Source organism: Mixophyes fleayi, chromosome 10 (assembly GCF_038048845.1).
Source record: "Mixophyes fleayi isolate aMixFle1 chromosome 10, aMixFle1.hap1, whole genome shotgun sequence".
In the NCBI taxonomy this organism is placed as follows: Eukaryota; Metazoa; Chordata; class Amphibia; order Anura; family Limnodynastidae; genus Mixophyes; species Mixophyes fleayi.
In genome coordinates, this window is record NC_134411.1 from 11,201,212 (window position 1) to 11,222,429 (window position 21,218).

Genomic DNA, 21,218 nt, shown 5'->3' on the forward strand with positions numbered 1-21,218 from the left:
ACACAAATACTTGATAGCTTATTTGTACACTGAAATTTAAAGTTGATATTTGTGTGCTACATGAAAAAACAGACAGTATTTAACTTATGTGCAAAACAGAGTACTAAGTTGCACCCCTTGCATTGTAACATGGCTTTGTCCAGGAGACTTAAATAAGAAGTTTCTTAAGTTAAGATCCTTAATGAATCAGGCCCTATACCAGTAAACCATTTCTCTTTGAATAGTGACAGTTTCCATTGCAGTACATTTGTATTAAATGTATACCTGGAAATGTGAACATTAGCTTTAATGAGCCTGTTGACACAATACATGTAAGATAATATGTCGTGCTTGGCTGTTTCCCTTATTACAGAGAAATATGCTCAGTATTGGTGTGGTCTGATATCCGACACAACTGGTCCATTTGCTGCCTGCCATGCTACAGTCAATCCTGATGTTTACAAACAAGTAAGCACATAACTTTACGGTTATTTGGTTGCCATGCTGTTTGAATTTAAAGCACATGTATAATATATTTAACGATTAATCTAGAACAGAACATGTAATGATCTAACAAAGGATTTAAAATGATCGCAAACTGTTGTGTTCCTTCTCAGAACTGCATGTTTGACACCTGTAACTGTGAGAAAAGTGAGGACTGCATGTGTGCTTCCCTCTCATCTTATGTTCGAGCCTGCGCTTCCAAAGGGGTCATACTGACTGGATGGAGAGGCACTGCATGCTGTAAGGAAGAGAGAACTCTTTGCCAATTCCAATTCAGAATAGCTTTTTTTTTTTTTTTTAATCCGGTGAATGAGCTTGTCAGTGCTTGATCCAACTATTTCAGTGGTTCCCAAACTGTGTGCCTAGGATCCCTGGGGTGCCTTGGAGGTCTCACATGGGTGCCTCGGAAAGGGCCTTTGGTAAGCACGGTGGGGGACTACTTGGTAATTATTTTGGCTTAGGGGTGCCTCGAAAAAATTTTGGAGACCCCAACGGTGCCTTGAACTGAAAAAGTTTGGAATCCACTGAACTATTTTAAAGTTTGATCAGCTCTTGAAGCAATCTGCCAAAAGTTTTGTACATACAAAAAAGCAAAATACAGTGTTCCCACCACAACAACCAAGCTCACCATATTCATAATGGCAACTACCATACATATGCTCATGTTATTAAGAAATCATTTACAATTGATGTTAATATATGCATAAGCTCCTGGTATTAATATCTTTATAAATAGAGAATTCTAATGCCATCACTTATAATGTTCTGATGTCATCGCTTTCGTGTTCATTATGAAAATGTGCATTATAAAGAATAATGTATGCTCAACTGTAAATGGTTACTGATATTAAAAGTCACAGCAGAGAACAGTGGCCTGTATAAAAGCATTGGCCCTGTGGACTCAGCCTTTATACGGTCTCAGTAATCTTTAGTGATACAGTATAATATCCTTATAATTTACAATAGGGAATACATTATACCATATATAATTTACATGATGCTAAGAAAAGAGTTGATATCTATTTATTTTAGATATAGTGTTTTTTACATTTACACAACAGGTTAAGTACATATGATATGTGTGTCTTCTAGCTCCCATACAGTGCGCACAAATTAGAAAATACTGTAGAATAGAATATACTAGGTTTGAAATTATACTTTGTTTTTGTGTACAGCTAAATACATGAACAACTGTCCAAAAACTTTGAACTACACCTACACTGTCAACACCTGCCAGCCCACCTGCCGCTCCCTCAGTGAGTCTGATGTCACCTGCAATATCAAGTTTGTCCCAGTGGACGGTTGTACCTGTGCCGAGGACTTCTACATGGATGACAGTGGCAAATGTGTACCTGCTGCTGCCTGTCCGTGTTACTACAGGGGCTCTGCCGTACCTTCTGGAGAAGTTGTACATGATAAGGGAATGATGTGGTGAGTGTAGAAATAGATAAACATTTAGCATTCTACATTGTCTATGATAAACTTGATAAATACATTGGGCCTGAGTCATTAAGGAGAGCAAAGTATTAAAAAGGAGTAACTTTGCACCTGGGCAAAATCATGCATTGCAGGGAGAGGTAAATTTAAAATGTGGGGACAGATTTATATTTGGGAAAGGGCATGTCCTAGATCAGTGATGGCTAACCTGTGACATTCCAGGTGTTGTAAAAAACTACAAGTCCCAGCATGCTTTGCCAGTAGATAACTAGATGATAGCTGGCAAAGCATGCTGGGGCTTGTAGTTTCACAACAACTGGAGTTTTACAGGTTAGCCATCACTGTCCTAAATCAACTTTAAATTTCAGTGTAAAAATAAAGCTATCAAATATTTGTGTGCTAGATGAAAAACAGCCATTATTTATATTATGTACAAAATAATAAACTAATTTGCACCCCTTGCATTGTAGCATGGTTTGCCCCGGAAAAAATTTACTTCTTTTTATGCCTAACTTTCCTTAATGACTCAGGCCCATTATCTACATTACCATGGTATATTAACATAACATGATTACCTTTCTCATTACAGCACCTGCGCTCAGGGGAAACTAAGTTGTATTGGAACTATTGAACCAGGTAAAAATAGTTAGTTTGTGAAGTTGCTATAAATACTAATATTTTGTTTCTCATTTGTGATATAATACATTTGGTGTTATATTTCTGTTTCTTTTACTTTTGCTCACCAATTTCTTTTGATTCTTTGCACAATGAAAAATAAGCTAATTTCGGAAAAATGAGAAGCAAGTTAATTTAATTTGTGTGTCTTCTTAGCGTGCACTTCTCCCATGGTTTATTTTGACTGCAAGAATGCCACAGCTGACACCAAGGGTGCAGAGTGCCAGAAGAGTTGCCAAACATTGGATATGGCCTGTGTGAGTGTTCACTGTATAGTACATATGGGCATGTATTATAATGATCCTAACCATAAAACTGCTTCATTATTGGGGATCACACTAATTCTGGGGCCACACACACTGTAATACTGGGCCAATTGGTCACTTGTATGGGCAGAATTATAGATGTTGTGAATTTGCTACATTTATTTTATGTATATTTTACTGTTTGTATCTTACAGTACAGTGCAAAATGTGTATCCGGCTGTGTGTGCCCTCTAGGGCTGGTTTCAGATGGTAAAGGCGGCTGCATTAAAGAAGAACAGTGCCCATGCATTCACAATGATGCCAGTTACCAGCCGGGAGAGCAGATTAAAATGAAATGCAATACCTGGTATGAGAAATCAATCCTGTTCATGACAAAGAAAAAAATAAAAAGTCTAAAATAAAACAGCAGGAAATCTAATTTCAATCTTTTTTTTACAATAGTACTTGCAAGGATCGAATGTGGAAATGTACCAATGACCCATGTCTGGGCACTTGTGCTGTGTATGGTGATGGACATTATATTACCTTTGACGGTAAACGCTACAGCTTTAATGGAGCTTGTGAATATACACTTGCTCAGGTAAAATTATATAAACAACACAATATAATTTGACACTTATGAAGTTTAATTAATGAGAATGCTAATTACATGATGTTCCCCTTCTGACTTTCAGGACCACTGTGGTCATGCCACAAACAGTAGCTCCTTCAGAATCATCACTGAGAACATCCCATGTGGAACCACTGGAACCACTTGTTCCAAAAGCATCAAGATCTTCCTGGGGGTAAGACATGAATATATTATTGTAGTTTCATAATAAGTTTATACAAATAATCTAGTAGAATAAATTCCTATATAATTACAATCTTTCCATACACAGAGCTACGAGCTTATTCTCACCGAGGAGCACATTGAAGTACTGGAAAGGGGCATTGGAGGAGTTGTTCCATACAAAGTCAGGCATATGGGTATCTACCTTGTAATTGAAGCTGACAATGGACTTATCTTGATGTGGGACAGAAAAACCAGCATCTTCATCAAGCTTAGTAAAGATTTTGAGGTAAGTCTCATTTTTTAGTCCCCTGCCTTTGCCTTAAATACTGAACTAGGATCAATATCCTACCGTTCAAGTCACCTAATCAGGGGCCTGATTCATTAAGGATCTTAACTTAAGAAACTTCTTATTTCAGTCTCCTGGACAAAACCATGTTACAATGCAAGGGGGGCAAATTAGTATTCTGTTTTGCACATAAGTTAAATACTGACTGTTTTTTCATGTAGCACACAAATACTTGATAGCTTATTTGTACACTGAAATTTAAAGTTGATATTTGTGTGCTACATGAAAAAACAGTTAGTATTTAACTTATGTGCAAAACAGAATACTGATTTGCACCCTTTGCATTGTAACATGGTTTTGTCCAGGAGACAAACATTGTTGTATGACGGGATCATTTAGCTTATGAGTCACTTTTACCTTTGCAGTCTGGCTGGGCCAAAATGCAAATTGTAGACTTAACATCATGTGTCAATCTCCCATTGTCCCATAGATTGTAAGCTTGCGAGCAGGGCCTTCTCACCTCTTTGTTTGTTTTACCCAGTTTGTTTATTAGTTTATTATGTTTGTCCCCAATTGTTAAGCGCCATATGTTGGCGCTATATAAATAAATGATGATGATGACTGAAATAAGAAGTTTCTTAAGTTAAGATTCTTAATGAATCAGGCCCCAGGTTTTTATCTGTAATTTGATTCACAACTTCTGGATATTTTAATTGAACAATTCTTGCTTCTGGATCGTATTAGATTTTAGTTTACTTTTAAATTATATTTGTGTCAAATGTTTTAATAAATGTACAGGTTTTTGAATGAGCTGTCTCTTATGAGCATTATTGTAGTAGTTCTTACATCGTTAGACCATGCTAACTGCTTATTCAATATATATTTTTACATATTAATTAGCTGTCCATTGCCGTATAACTCTTTCTCCTTAAAAAAATCATTTTACAGTACATCATTAATAATGTGGACTAGACCAAAATAAATGAATACATGGATATACTTTGTTGAATCTGCTTCATACTGATCTAGTTTGTGATGCATTATGACATGTATAAAAAAAAATAATTGTAAGAGTTTTAAAAGTAATCAAAAATTTCTGAAAATATTCAAGGTGAGAAAATTAAAACTGAACAAAAATAAATGAAATATATCCATATAGGAGAATACTTATCTTGATTGTTTGATATCTCTTAATACTATCATGCATTCACTGATGACATCCACTCCACTTACAGGGGAAGGTTTGTGGTCTTTGCGGTGATTATGATGGAAATGGAAATAACGATTTTACTACAAGAAGTCAGTCTGTGGTCGGGGATGTTACTGAGTTTGGCAATAGCTGGAAACTCTCACCAACATGTCCAGATGCCAAACAACCTAGAGATGCCTGCAGCACCAACCCGTATCGGAAATCTTGGGCACAGAAACAATGCAGTATCATCAACAGCCAAGCATTTGCTTCCTGCCATGCTCAGGTGTGTATGACATAGTACACAGTCCTGTACACATCTGCCCTTTAGTGTTACATTCATTGTGTTTGCCATATAAATAGGTTGATTGATACTTATAAACTTTTAGAAACTGCCATTAACACGGCAGTGCTTTAGATTAAAGCTTTAATAATCCAATCATCTGCTAACACAGAATATCTACCTAGAGAAGCATGCTTCACTCTTGTTAGGGTTATTCAGTGCAAGATGTATTTGCTGGCCAGCATTTAAAGCACTATAAACACAATTGCATTAATTCTATAAAATAAGTAAGCTTAACCCTAGGGAGACAAATAAGCCACTCTTTTTCAGAATATAATTTTTGGGTAATACAGTTTAAAAATAATATTTGATGGTAATATACAAAAATGTGCAATATTAAAGAAAATGTCATATTTATTTTCATTTTTGTACAGGTTGATCCATCCAAGTACTATGATGCTTGTGTTACTGACTCTTGTGCTTGTGATTCTGGAGGTGACTGTGAGTGTTTCTGTACAGCCGTCGCTGCCTATGCTCAGGCCTGTGGAGAATCTGGCATGTGTGTTTCCTGGAGAACTCCAAGCATCTGTCGTTAGTATTACACTATAATGTGCTTTCGTATGCAAAACTATTTGTTGAGAAGTATAATGCCAATGCTGTGTTATCCTCTATCAAACATTACTTCTATACTGACTGACACAACAATTGTAGCAGGTTTTTATAAAAAAAAAAATATATATATGTTTTTGTCAACTTCTTTCAAATTGAATATCATATAATACATGGCTTCCTTCTCTAGCTCTGTTCTGTGATTACTACAACCCTGAAGGAGAGTGTGAGTGGCACTACAAACCCTGCGGAGCTCCCTGTATGAAGACCTGCAGGAACCCAAGTGGGAAATGTCTGCATGACTTATCTGGCTTAGAAGGTAAAGGGATAAAAATCAGCGATCACTCTGTTTATGATGGTATTTTTATTTTCCATTTAGTACTATTTTATTTGGTATAATTTATAAAAATTTGGATTAATTTAGATAAGTAAATGAAATGTGGCTTCCTTGTTTTAATGAGCTTGAACTTGTTTTATATACGCAAATGTTCATTTTGCATGTACTATTATGAGCGATAAAATGCACAGTGTGGAAGTTCTTAGTGTTTACCATAATACCATAAGGAAAACCAATAAAGACACAGACACCAAATTAACGTTGGAATAAAATATTATTTATTAAATGACTAATATTAAAGCTAAAGGGGCTGAAAGGCGGACGAGAGCAGAGCAGTCAGCAAACACAAAACCAATAATGGTGGAAAGGTCAGACCATTGTACCACCAACCCAGGATCATACCTTATCTATTGGCCGGTGCGAAATATCTGTCCAACGGCAAGACTACAACCCCCCCTTATAACCGCCAATAAAATCTTCAACATACTGGCCCAGAGTCCCATTCACTGGACCCAACACACGTGATGACAACACAATCCAAAAGAGGGAGTAGTGACCTATGACGAGATAACCCAAGCACCATATGCAAACTTACTGACTGCACTGGTCTCCCACCTAAAAGAAACCATATATAAAAAACCTAATAACTGCCGGGTGGGCGGGAGGAATCCAGAAGCAGAGAGAGGGAAATGCAGGAGAACTTCACCTATATAAAACTAAACCACCCCCCTCTTCCGTCTTATTGGATAACAATAGAAGAAGCCCATAGGCTAAATACCCAATCACTCACCCACGTGATTTTACCTGTGTTTAGGCTGATGGCCACACTTCCCTCATGTGAGATAAGATAGACTTGTGCAAAGGTTTTCAGCTTTGTATGGAACAGTGATACCACAGGGAAATTCTATAAGTGTGACCTTAGAGACATGTCTTTTCAAATGCTGGAACTTCACAATGTGCACTTAAATTAGTGTAGATAATTAATAAATAAATAAATAAATAAGGTTTTTGAATGTCTCTAGAGGTCATTGAATGGCTTCACATGACGGGGTTAACAAGAACATGGTTTAAGTTACTTAGAACATCAACGGAATGCATCCAATCAGTTGGCTCATAATGTTCGGCAACTTGATATGATTCTTGATGTCTTTTGACTAATTAGGATGTTATCCAAGCTGCCCAGCAGCAAAGCCTTTCTTTGATGAGGATGAAATGGAGTGCGTACCTCAGTGCGGTTGCTATGATGATGAAGGAAATCATTACAAAGTTTGGCAACCTGTGCCTTCTAATGAGAACTGTAAAACCTGGTAAGTGTTGTGGTCCAACAATTCAAAAGTAACATCACATATATCTGGGGAAAACTACATTAGCAATTTTTCACTTTATTTTTTTGCGTAAATAGCTCTTACTTTAGGGATTTTGTGTATGTTGTTAGAATAAAGATGGGATTTCTGTACCTAAAACTACAGCAGAAGCACCTAAAGCATGATGTTTATTATCTGTAATTGAGAAAAATGCACAAGATAGAGCTCTGTCATACGACAATCATTCATTCATATTGGTTAATCTGGAACCTTTTTTCCACAGTACCTGCAGCATGTCAGGAGTAAATTGCAAGTACCAAAGAGAAGGTAAATATACCCCCTACAAAATCACAAGACAATAAATATATCCTTGTTTAATGAAATGATTAGCAAACGCAGTATACAGTGCTTGATACAGAGGCATAAATATTTTAGGAACAGCCCAAGCAGCTGCTATGGGGCCCACAGGGTTTGCAAATATCTTGATTTGAAAGGGAGGGGGTTGCCTTACAATGGAAGGAGCATGTCTAGCACTTTAGAAGTGCCATTCTGCCTCCAGCCCCTACATTTTATTTTTGTAACACCACTGTTTATCATATGCGGCTGCTCCTTCATGCTGCCCTGCTTTGCAAAGCAAAGCAACATGTCAGAAGACATACTTTAAATGGTCTTCGCCTCTATTTAGATTCCTCACTGTAGCCTGCTACATCTCACAGCCATACTCATTCCCCCTACTTCTGTATCATTGCCATCTTCATTGCCTCCTCTCCTGTTTGATTGCCATCCTCATTGCCCCACAAAGTTTTATTGCAATCCTCATTGCCCTCTCCCATGTCTGATTTCAAGTCTCATTCCTTTCCTCATTGCCCTCTGCCATTTCTCATTGCCATCCTTCTTGCCCCTACTCCTGTCTGATTGCTATCCTCTTTTCCCTCTCTCCTGTCTGATTTCCCTTCTCATTGCCCCCTGCCATTTCTCATTGCTATCCATTCTTGCCCCTCTCCTGTCATATTGCCATCCTCATTGCCTTTCTCCTTGTCCATTCTAAATGCTATGTGGCCAGCTGTACTGTAACATTTCAATGCCCCCACTAAAATCTTGCTGGGCTATACCATTAACCAGTCCTGATCCGGATGTCCTGCATCTGCTGTTTCGCAGACAATTTTTTTCCCTCTATGCCCAGAGAGAAAGTTTGATATATATATATATATATATATATATATATATATATATATATATATATATATATATATACAGTGCATCCGGAAAGTATTCACAGCGCTTCACTTTTTCCACATTTTGTTATGTTACAGCCTTATTCCGAAATGGAATAAATTTCTTTTCTCCCTTAAAATTCTACACACAATACCCCATAATGACAACATGAAAAAAGTTTTTTTGAGATTTTTGCAAACGAATTAAAAATAAAAAACTAACATATCACACGTACATAAGAATTCACAGCCTTTGCTCAATACTTTGTTGATAACAAAATGTGGAAAAAGTGAAGCACTGTGAATACTTTCCGGATGCACTGTATAGTATTATATTGTATTTTTTCCTACTGCAGTCACTGCTAATATTGTAGCATATTTAAATATTCAATTTGCACATTAGGGGCCTGATTCAAGTTCGGACATACGTCCATTTGCGTAGAGTATTCTGCTTGAAATAGCTTTGCACATGTTCAGAAACAGATCTTATCCCAATGAACGTAATTGCATGCAATTCATGTCCGAAAGCAACTAACACTAGCGGCAGCCAAGGACTTGAGAGGCGGAATAGGGGAGGAAAGGGGTGGACTAACATAGGCCATGTACTTTGAAACCTGAAGTTGTGATTACTGCACATTTATAGGTTGATGCATTCCCTACCTGTATAATTTGTTAAGTAGGTTGCTTGTATTTTGCATTTTATCATTGAAATAGTGCACTTATTATTATTGCAAAATATCACTTGTACTTCTTTTTCTTCATGTATTCTTATTTTCTATTTTGACAGCTTGCCATTGTGAATATCAGGGTAAAATGTACAATTACAATGATGTTATTTATAACACCACGGATGGGATTGGGGGCTGTATCAGTGCTATCTGCAAGGAGAATGGCACAATTTATAGAGATATTTACTCATGTCCTGTTACTACAACAACACCCCCATTTATCTTTACCTCAACAAATCCCACTACTACTACTACAGGTAAGTTGCAATAAATGGTAAACATGTACAAGTATGTAACTCTCCATTGCCCGACCACATAAGAAATTTGAGGTGAGGGGCCCAGCCATACAAATTCATCTGCTCCTGAAGCCTCCCTCTACTCTTTCTTCTTTACAGGGGGCAGAGAATGCAAAGTAAAGCCCTGTTTGGGTCACTCTCTCCTTCATGCCCCATATCTACCCAACTCCTGTAATGGCGGTAGTTCTGCCCATTAACATTTAGTATGCAAATATAATGATATCAAATATAATAAATTACAATGGTGGAGCATTATTCCTTATAAAAAACAGGTATAGAAATATTTATCTATCAGCTAATCTAATTACATTTTTTTTTATCATTGCTATTACATAGGAACAATACCCACTACAACAATCTGTGTTAAAGAGGTTTGCCAATGGTCCAATTGGTTTGATGCCAGTTATCCTGAAGTGGGCATGAATAATGGAGATTTTGATACATATGATAATATAAAAGCCAAAGGGTATCCCATCTGTAACCATCCAAAAGACATAGAATGCAGAGCTGAGAGATTTCCTAACACACCACTAGCAGAGCTGGAGCAGAATGTACAATGCAATGCATCATTTGGACTGATTTGCCTGAATAAGGATCAGCTGCCACCTATTTGCTACAATTATCAAATCAAAGTCAAATGTTGTAGCTTTGTAAGGTGTGATGTCAATACAACAACATCAACTACTATATCCACAGAAACAACTACTGTCAGTACCACAGCACCTTCAACCACAAAAGAAACATCTACTACCACACAGCCAACAACCTCAAAAGAGACAACTCAAACTATAACCTCAGTGACCACAACTCCCCCTCCAACCACCCCTGCTAGTACAACTACATCAAACACACCAACTCCAACAATCTGCCACCCAAAATGTACATGGACTAACTGGATTGATGTCCATATACCAGGTGTCGGAAAGGATGAAGGGGATTTTGAGACCTATGAAAATATCCGAGCGGCAGGACAAAAATTTTGTACAAAACCTGATGGTATTCAATGCAGAGCCGAAAAATTCCCAAAAGAACCAATCGGTCGAATTGGGCAAGTTGTTCAGTGCAATCTTACTTTTGGTCTTATTTGCAAAAATGATGATCAGGAAGGAGACTTCAAAGTATGTCTCAACTACCAAGTAAAAGTTCTCTGCTGTGATGACTACAGTCACTGTCAACAACAGTCAACCACAACACCAGAAACAACCACTACATCTGCCAGTACTTCTGAAACTCCAAATATAGTTACAACACCAGAGACTACACCAATCCTGGAAACAACAACCTCTATATCCACAACTGTCACAACCACCTCAACTACGGTATCCACAACACCAGAGACAACTAAACCTACTGAAACAACTACCACTACCACCATAAGTACTCCTGAAACCACAACCACCTCATCTACAATTTCAACAACAACACCAGAGACAGCCACAACACCAGAAACAATTACCACTATCATAACTACTCCTATTATCACAACCACCTCAACTACAATTTCCACAATACCAGAGACAACTACAACTACTGAGACAACTACCACTATCACCTCAACTACTCCTGAAACCACAACCACTTCAACTACAATTTCCACCACAACACCAGAGACAACAACACCAGAAACAACTACCACTATCCCAACTACTCCTATAATCACAACTGCTTCAACTAAAATTTTAACAACAACTCCAGAAACTACTACCACTATATCTTCTTCTGTGCCTGAAACCACAAGCCATTCAACCACAGTTACCACAACCCCAGAAACAACAACCACTATCACAACTACTCCGGAAACTACAAATACTCCAACTACAATTTCCACAACTACACCAGAAACAACTACCACTATATCTACTACCACTCCTGAAACCACAACACTTTCAACTTCAGCTACCACAACCCCAGTAAAAACTACCATTATCACAATTACTCCATTAACCACAACTACTCCAGCTACAATTTCCACAACACCTGAGGCAACAACAACACCATTAACAACTACAACACCATTAACAACTACAACTCCCACCACAACTACTCCTGTTACCACAACCACCTCAACTACAGTTTCCACAACGACACCAGAGATATCTACAACCTCAGAAACAACAACAACGTCTCCTACTACAATATCAACTTCTGCTTCTACAAAAGAAGAGACAACAACTCCAAAAACAACCATTAAATCTACAACTGAAGAAATTGTAGTAACTAGAACATTTAAAACATCAAAGCCCACTTCATCTGCAATAAAATTCACAGAATCAACTACAACTGAGACTCCCCAAACTACAACAGAAACCACAACTTCAACAACAGAAATTGTTACAACAACCCCTACAACAACACCAACTACAGAAACACCAACTACTACCAAAGTAGTTATAACTACCCCAACATCGACAACAACAGAATCTACAACCATATCCACAGAATCAACTACAACTGAGACTCCGCAAACTACAACAGAAACCACAACTTCAACAACAGAAATTGTCACAACAACCCCTACAACAACACCAACAGCCTGCCAACCACAGTGCAAGTGGACAACATGGATTGATGTTGATACTCCAACTTCTGGCTTAGATGGAGGAGACAAAGAAACCTTTGAGAACATAAAAGCTAAAGGAAGACATATCTGCAAAAACGCACAAAATATTGAATGTAGAGCTGAAGATTTCCCTGGTATCAGTATTGATAATGTTGGGCAGATTGTTCAATGTGATGTTACTGTTGGCTTGCTGTGCAACAACAAGGATCAAACTGGAAAAGTAAAACAGTGCTATAACTACCAGATAAAAGTTTTATGTTGTGATGACTACAGTCATTGTAGCACAACTCCTGTACCAACGACTACTATTTCAACAACAACACCACTTATTACAACTGCAGAAACATCAACTACCAAAGTAGTTATAACTACCCCAACACCGACAACAACAGAATCTACAACCATATCCACAGAATCAACTACAACTGAGACTCCGCAAACTACAACAGAAACCACAACTTCAACAACAGAAATTGTCACAACAACACCAACAGCCTGCCAACCACAGTGCAAGTGGACAACGTGGATTGATGTTGATACTCCAACTTCTGGCTTAGATGGAGGAGACAAAGAAACCTTTGAGAACATAAAAGCTAAAGGAAGACATATCTGCAAGAACCCTCAAAATATTGAATGCAGAGCTGAAGATTTCCCTGGTATCAGTATTGATAATGTTGGGCAGATTGTTCAATGTGATGTTACTGTTGGCTTGCTGTGCAACAACAAGGATCAAACTGGAAAAGTAAAACAGTGCTATAACTACCAGATAAAAGTTTTATGTTGTGATGACTACAGTCATTGTAGCACAAGTCCTGTACCAACGACTACTATTTCAACAACAACACCACTTATTACAACTGCAGAAACATCAACTACCAAAGTAGTTATAACTACCCCAACACCGACAACAACAGAATCTACAACCACATCCACTATAACTACAGAATCAACTACAACTGAGACCCCCCAAACTACAACAGAAACCACAACTTCAACAACACAAATTGTTACAACAACCCCTACAACAACACCAACTACAGAAACACCAACTACAACCAAAGTAGTTATAACTACCCCAACACCGACAACAACAGAATCTACAACCATATCCACAGAATCAACTACAACTGAAACTCCGCAAACTACAACAGAAACCACAACTTCAACAACAGAAATTGTCAAAACAACCCCTACAACAACACCAACAGCCTGCCAACCACAGTGCAAGTGGACAACATGGATTGATGTTGATACTCCAACTTCTGGCTTAGATGGAGGAGACAAAGAAACCTTTGAGAACATAAAAGCTAAAGGAAGACATATCTGCAAGAACCCTCAAAATATTGAATGCAGAGCTGAAGATTTCCCTGGTATCACTATTGATAATGTTGGGCAGATTGTTCAATGTGATGTTACTGTTGGCTTGCTGTGCAACAACAAGGATCAAACTGGAAAAGTAAAACAATGCTATAACTACCAGATAAAAGTTTTATGTTGTGATGACTACAGTCATTGTAGCACAAGTCCTGTACCAACGACTACTATTTCAACAACAACACCACTTATTACAACTGCAGAAACATCAACTACCAAAGTAGTTATAACTACCCCAACACCGACAACAACAGAATCTACAACCACATCCACTATAACTACATCCACAGAATCAACTACAACTGAAACCCCCCAAATTACAACAGAAACCACAACTTCAACAACAGAAATTGTTACAACAACCCCTACAACAACACCAACAGCCTGCCAACCACAGTGCAAGTGGACAACATGGATTGATGTTGATACTCCAACTTCTGGCTTAGATGGAGGAGACAAAGAAACCTTTGAGAACATAAAAGCTAAAGGAAGACATATCTGCAAAAACGCACAAAATATTGAATGTAGAGCTGAAGATTTCCCTGGTATCAGTATTGATAATGTTGGGCAGATTGTTCAATGTGATGTTACTGTTGGCTTGCTGTGCAACAACAAGGATCAAACTGGAAAAGTAAAACAGTGCTATAACTACCAGATAAAAGTTTTATGTTGTGATGACTACAGTCATTGTAGCACAACTCCTGTACCAACGACTACTATTTCAACAACAACACCACTTATTACAACTGCAGAAACATCAACTACTATAGTAGTTATAACTACCCCAACACCGACAACAACAGAATCTATAACCACATCTACTATAACTACTCCAACACCACCACCAACAACATCTTCAGCCACAACCACAGTAATTACAACTCCAGAATCAACGACTACTACAATAGCAAAAAGTACACCTTCCACAACAAGTATATCGACCACTACAGAAAGTACACCCGTTGTTGTAGTAACTACACCAGAGGAGACCACAACAGAATCTAAACCACCAACTCCAACAACATGTCAACCAAAATGTAAATGGTCACCCTGGTTCGATGTAGATCATCCATTATCTGGAATTGGTGGTGGAGATTATGAGACCTACAAAAATATAATTGCAGCAGGAAAATCAATTTGTCAGACTCCTTCAGATATCCAATGCAGGGCAGTAAATTTCCCAAGTGTCAGTATTGATAAACTTGGACAAGATGTTACATGTAATATCCACTATGGTCTTGTGTGCAAAAATGAAGAACAAGATAGAGAACTGGAGATTTGTTATAATTATGAGATAAGAGTTCAGTGCTGTGATGATTACAGTCATTGTGAAGCCTCCAGTACCACTTCTGTTGTAACAACAGTTCCAACAACTACTTCATCTTCAGTAACAACTTCAAAGCCAGTCGCAACCACCACAAATGAGATCATTACTACAACTACTCAGCACTGTTTCTGCCAAGTAGACAACAAACGCTTCTCACCAGGTATGGCATTTATATAATGTATTGTTTCTAGTAACCAAATACAATATAATTTAAGTGATTCTCATTATTATTAATTATTTGAAGGGTGTATGAATGTGTATAGCAGATTACTATGACATTTCAATTGTGCATACTTGTTTTGTGCTGCAGGAGAAATCATTTACAACAAAACAGATGAAGCTGGTTGCTATTTCTATGCAGTCTGTAATAACTTTTGTGAGGCTGATAGGTTCAATGGACCTTGTCCTACTACCACTCCAACAACAACAACCACGCCTGAAACCACAAAATCCACTAAGCCCACAACAACCACACCTGAAGCCACAACAACCACTAAGCCCACAACAACTACACCTGAAACCACAACTTCAACTAAGCCTACAACAACCAGAAAGCAGACAACAACTTTATCAACAACTACAATTAAAAAAACAACTGTAGTAGAAGGCTGTCCACCTAGAAAGGTAATTAACTGTTTTTTATGGTCAGTCAATAATCACTACTTTTATTTTAAAAAATTACAGTGTGTTTAGTCTTTTTTTTCCTACCTTTTGGGAGAGTTTTTTTATGGAGGGTTCCCACTTCATCCAACATTAGTACAATAGAGGGGTCAAAGCAGCAGGGTCCTGGTACTCACTGTTATTGTCCTCCAACTCTATGGAGTATTACGCATTGCTTTACAGTACTTTCAATGGCTAAAGTTATGAATAGTACTTTTGATCCTTTTTACAGTAAAATATCCAGGCTATGGAGTTTTGCTCCACTCTAATTTAATAATTCCAATGCACACTTTTTCACTTTTTGCAAGACAATATTAGCACAGTATAAAAGTTTGCTGTTGTACACTCATGTCATTTGTTTAGTACATTCCACAAAATGACAGCTAGAATCTGATTGGTTGCTATAGGCAACATCTCCACTTTTTCAAACCGGCAGTTTAGTAAATCTAGGCCCTACTGTTCAAAGAAAATCCCAGGTTTAAATAAATATCTTTTGAGGGTTTTTTTTAATCCATTTTATGAGCATTTGGCATTCATCATTCCATGTGAAATCCAGATTTTTTATTATAACAAATCAGTTGAAACTATTTCTATTTGAAATGTTTTTCCACCCTACAGACCGATGAAACATGGACAATTAACAACTGCACAGTGGCCACATGTCATGGGAACAACGTTGTTACTATTGAGCCAGTGTCTTGTCCAGAAGTAAAGCCACTGACCTGTGCCAATGGCTTCCCACCAGTAAAAAAGAAGAGTGCAAATGGCTGCTGTGACTATTATGAATGCGAATGTAAGTTTCAGAAACAAAGTGCATTACCGCTGGGAGCAAATTTAAATACACACATGTACTTCCTTTTATAATGCCAGCTAAACATAGGTCAACACAGGTGCTAAAACCCAGGTGCTTTTATAAAAGAGGTTGGTGTAAAGAGGGACCATTATATATGAGTTTATAGACTTTAATGCATAAATGATACACATTTTATATACAATACTATTTAGTCCTCAATAAAGTATTTGCAGCTACCATTAAACATATGTTCTAATCCATTTCTAAATAAATCAGTAAACATATGACCATCAGAAAACAATATGGTAATTATAGTATTCTTACCATGGAAATAGACATTTGAATTTTCTTATTTAGCATTGGGTTGACTACACCGAAATTTTAACTTTTTTTTTTTTTTTTTATCCCTAATAGGTGTCTGCAGTGGGTGGGGTGATCCACATTATATCACCTTCGATGGAACTTATTACACTTTCCTGGACAACTGTACCTATGTTCTTGTGCAGCAAATCACTCCCAAATTTGACAACTTCCATATCCTTATTGATAACTACTTCTGTGATGCTGCAGATGGCTTGTCCTGTCCACAGTCGATCTTGATCTACTATAAATCCAATGAGATTGTGTTAACACGTATGCTGTACCAAGGAAAAATGAAAAACAGAGTAAGAGATTCCTGGGTCATAGTTATGCATTCCTTTATGAGACTTAATTGGTGATGGAGAAAGAACGACAGTCTTAAGTCAATGGCTAAATCCAACTTTGTTATATTTTTTAGTATTCCATATTTTTAATAAGAATGTATTTATCTAAACTGAGGGAACTATATCCATCATAATGCTCCATATTTCATCCCCATTTTTTAACCCTTGCCATTGTTCATTGCTTGCACTAATTATTATCTATCACAGGCCTGGCCAACTTGTGGTTCCCCAGGTGTTGTGAATCTACAAGTCCCAGAATGTCCTGCCAGCTATCGTCTGGCTATTGGCTGGCAGAGTATGCTGGGATGTACAGTATCACAAAACCTGGAGAACCACTGGTTGGTCAGGCCTGATCTATCACCTCCAGAGTTAATGAACAATGTTAACTGTTTAGTGCATTAATTGCTGTTATGACAATATGCATCCTTTGCCAACAGATTAGGTTCAACAAAGACTGGATATCTCCAGGATTTACCAAAGATGGCATTGCCATTACCAGCGCTGGTATCAACATGATAGTGGAAATCCCAGAAATTAGTGCTTACATCTCATTTAGTGGAATGATCTTTGTTGTTAAACTGCCATTCAGTAAATTTGGTTACAACACAGAAGGACAGTGCGGTATGTGATATCATATTTAACAACAGAAATATGTGACTTCTATTCATAATTGTTGTCCTCTTTGCTGTATTTTTTATACCATTGGTGTGCAGTAAAGAACATCAATAAGCATTTGTGTTTTACAAAACAGGTACCTGCTCCAACAATAGCACTGAAGACTGCAGATTGCCAAATGGTAAGATAGTGAAAGACTGCTCCCAAATGGCTCCTCAATGGAAGGTCAATGTGACAGACAAACCATACTGCAATGTGCCACCACCTCCACCAACTACACCATCTACTGTGACTAAAGCACCACCACCAACATGCCCACCTTCAGATTTGTGTAATGTAATCATGAGCGAGTAAGTTATAATTTCAGGTGTTTCATTTCAGGTGTCTATTTTTAGACAATGCAATCCATTTTACATATTGCTATTGTTCAGATGCAGTTTCCCTGACAAATCAAACTTATAAACTTGTTATCGGTTCCTGATAAACTGGGACACCTACTAACTTAGATAGTAAGATATCATGAATCTTGTATAGCATTTTCATCTAGATCTCCAGCAAGTCTCTCAATGTCATTAATATATTGTCACTTCTGAGCTACTCTTTCTCTTCTCGTATTCATATGTCACAATATGTATAGTGTAATATAACCTTTTTGAAAGAAAATGAGCATTAGCTACAGATCACATAACATAACATAATTAGCAGTATTCTTGAAGCATAGATAGAAAATGTTTAATTTACCTTGATTGTTGTCTTTAAAGAGTCTTTGCTGAGTGCCACAAAATCATACCCCCAAAGCATTACCATGAAGGATGTCTTTTTGATGCCTGTCGAATTCGCAATGATACAGTGCAATGTTCCAGTTTGGAGATTTATGCTACCTTGTGCATTGCCAATGGAATCTGTGTGGACTGGAGAAAAAAGACTGGAGGCCATTGCCGTAAGTGTTGTTCAGAGCATTGCTTCACTCTGGATTAATCTATTTGGCCTTTTGAAACATTTGATCCATTTCCTTGAATGCAGAAATTATATTAAAAAAAGACCACAAAGTAATTATCATTGCTGACCAATTTCTATACATTATTATTATTATTGTTGTCATGAATATTAAACTGTAGAGATTACAATTTATTGATCTATTTTTCTCTATGCAATGTAGCATACAGCTGCCCTACTGGAAAGATTTACAATGCTTGTGGACCAATGCATACTAAGACCTGCGAGAACAAGTAAGATTCAGTTTAAAAAGACAGCTACATATTGTCTGTCCACTTCTTAAGCCCAAAAATATAAATTAGATCATTTCTCTAATTTTAGAGGGCTAAGAATATGGTTATAAGCACACCTAATGTTATTATTTAAACAGCTTCTTGTGAGCAACATTTGTTCAATAAATTATTACGTACAGACTAAAACATGTACTCACAGGGGCAAATTCAATTGTGCCGTTGCTGCGGCGCGTTAAAACTACTACCGTTATTACTGGAGCTGCGAGCTGAAATCCAGCGAGAAAACTACCGTAATAACCTTTTTCCCGCGCATTATTGCCGTGATATCGGTAATACTGCGCGGACCGCGAGATTTTTACAGTTTCCGCCGACAATTGAATATGCCCCACTGTGTCAAAAATGGATGTATTATTTTAATGCATGTATGTTATACTTATGAGATCGAGTGGGGATTGGAAACTTGAGAGCAGTGACCTCAGTGGTAAAGGGGTGGAGCAGCATAGGAGAATTTAGGGGACAAAAGTGTAAATCAAAACCTGTTAACTTTATATCAAATATAGAATTTTACTTTTCTTATTACAGAGACATGCACGACCTCAGTACTGGTCAAATCGAAGGCTGCTTCTGTCCTGCAGGGACCACACTCTTCAACTCCTACACTGATACCTGTGTTAAGAGTTGCTGTAAGTATTAGGATCATAATATCATAATATCAAAATATTACTAAATATTGTAAAAACTTCAAGAATAGTCACGTTTTCATTAACTAAGTCATCAGTGACAAATGTCTATAACATTCTGATGGGATTATTACAAAGATTGCACGCTCCAGGTTTACAATAGAATCATATAAGTGTGATGACTAGATCTAATTTTTCTTTATTTTTCATGTAATTATTTTCACTTAGTGAGATTCAGGTGAAATGATTTGCTTGTCTTAACTCAATAGTAACAGGTCTTAGGTGCTTCTCCAACTCACATAATGTTATGAGCCACCTCGCTAATCATGATGGCTTGTATTTAACACTCTGTCCCGGCTGTTGCCTAGTAGCCGGTACACTAGAAATGAGGGTGTCTTCCTGCTCCTTAGCCGCCATGCTACTTGTAATACCTTAAACTGTTTTAATGTCCAGGCTGTTGCCTAGCAGATGAGACACTGCTCTTTCAGGCAGACTGCCTTTTATGTCCCAAATACCAGGCAGCCGGAATGCTCTGTTCTGTGATTGCAGTCACATGACCCATTACCATGGGGTGGACTCACTCCCAATTGAGCATTCTGATTTGCCCCTTTAGTTTAAATGGCATTAGGACTTAACATCCCTGAAGGTTATAGCATTGTTTGCCTTGCATTATTCGTGAAGCCTGCTGTCTTGCTGAAACCTGAGATTTTGATTGATTACCTGTTGTCTGACCCTGCATGTTCGTGGATACTCCTTGTATGCTGTTCTTAGCTTGGTTTTGGACCTTTCTTGCTCACGTCCTGCCTGGCCTTCTGACTTGACTTTGGTATCCCTGTCTGCTGCCTGCCCTCGACCATTTGTATCTGTACTGGTTATCTTCTGTATACAGCCTGGTTTGCTCTTCTCCCTGTCTCCATACATCATTACTACCTGTTTCCAGAGAAAACTTTTACTACTCTGAGTTTAAGTCCTGGGGGCATATGAGTACCTGTGAGAACATCACTCTCTACAGGAAAGACGGTTTGTTCATCCTATTCTAAAAGTTTATCCAGGTTTGTGAGCTGTAATACATAAAACTAACCAGTCTTTTTAAATCTGATTACCAATTAAATATATAACGCATGCCAAAAGTCTGCAAAAGACTGGTTAGATTAACAATTGCATATCAAGACACTACCAACTTGCTCATATGTATTTATTATATTATTTGCTAGTGTGCCCAAGTTTCTGTCTTCCACTAATCCTTTGATTTACTTGTTGCTTTATTGTCATAATATGCCCACCATAAAAAAAAATAACCCATTCATCTATTTTAGCTTGCGTTGGACCTGATGGAATGCCCAAAAGTGTGAGTAAGATTTAAAACTTTTAAACATGAAGTTATTCATTTTGAT

At 37.6% G+C, this 21,218-nt stretch overlaps 1 protein-coding gene across 1 annotated transcript in view; it reads left to right on the top strand.

Annotated features, from left to right (window-relative positions):
* The window catches only part of MUC5AC (mucin 5AC, oligomeric mucus/gel-forming), a 41,738-nt gene that overhangs the window by 12,063 nt on the left and 8,457 nt on the right, over nucleotides 1-21,218 (top strand). Inside the window, exons 16-40 of the mRNA XM_075187860.1 lie at nucleotides 353-447; nucleotides 597-723; nucleotides 1,659-1,914; nucleotides 2,510-2,556; nucleotides 2,752-2,852; nucleotides 3,056-3,207; nucleotides 3,303-3,441; nucleotides 3,536-3,646; nucleotides 3,743-3,922; nucleotides 5,158-5,397; nucleotides 5,829-5,985; nucleotides 6,194-6,322; nucleotides 7,503-7,647; nucleotides 7,928-7,971; nucleotides 9,646-9,843; nucleotides 10,219-15,303; nucleotides 15,454-15,767; nucleotides 16,422-16,596; nucleotides 17,011-17,261; nucleotides 17,738-17,921; nucleotides 18,052-18,265; nucleotides 18,677-18,855; nucleotides 19,075-19,144; nucleotides 19,727-19,827; nucleotides 21,141-21,172. Of these exons, the coding sequence (XP_075043961.1) occupies nucleotides 353-447; nucleotides 597-723; nucleotides 1,659-1,914; nucleotides 2,510-2,556; nucleotides 2,752-2,852; nucleotides 3,056-3,207; nucleotides 3,303-3,441; nucleotides 3,536-3,646; nucleotides 3,743-3,922; nucleotides 5,158-5,397; nucleotides 5,829-5,985; nucleotides 6,194-6,322; nucleotides 7,503-7,647; nucleotides 7,928-7,971; nucleotides 9,646-9,843; nucleotides 10,219-15,303; nucleotides 15,454-15,767; nucleotides 16,422-16,596; nucleotides 17,011-17,261; nucleotides 17,738-17,921; nucleotides 18,052-18,265; nucleotides 18,677-18,855; nucleotides 19,075-19,144; nucleotides 19,727-19,827; nucleotides 21,141-21,172 (8,726 nt within the window). The remainder of the gene's footprint in view (nucleotides 1-352; nucleotides 448-596; nucleotides 724-1,658; nucleotides 1,915-2,509; nucleotides 2,557-2,751; nucleotides 2,853-3,055; nucleotides 3,208-3,302; nucleotides 3,442-3,535; nucleotides 3,647-3,742; nucleotides 3,923-5,157; nucleotides 5,398-5,828; nucleotides 5,986-6,193; nucleotides 6,323-7,502; nucleotides 7,648-7,927; nucleotides 7,972-9,645; nucleotides 9,844-10,218; nucleotides 15,304-15,453; nucleotides 15,768-16,421; nucleotides 16,597-17,010; nucleotides 17,262-17,737; nucleotides 17,922-18,051; nucleotides 18,266-18,676; nucleotides 18,856-19,074; nucleotides 19,145-19,726; nucleotides 19,828-21,140; nucleotides 21,173-21,218) is intronic.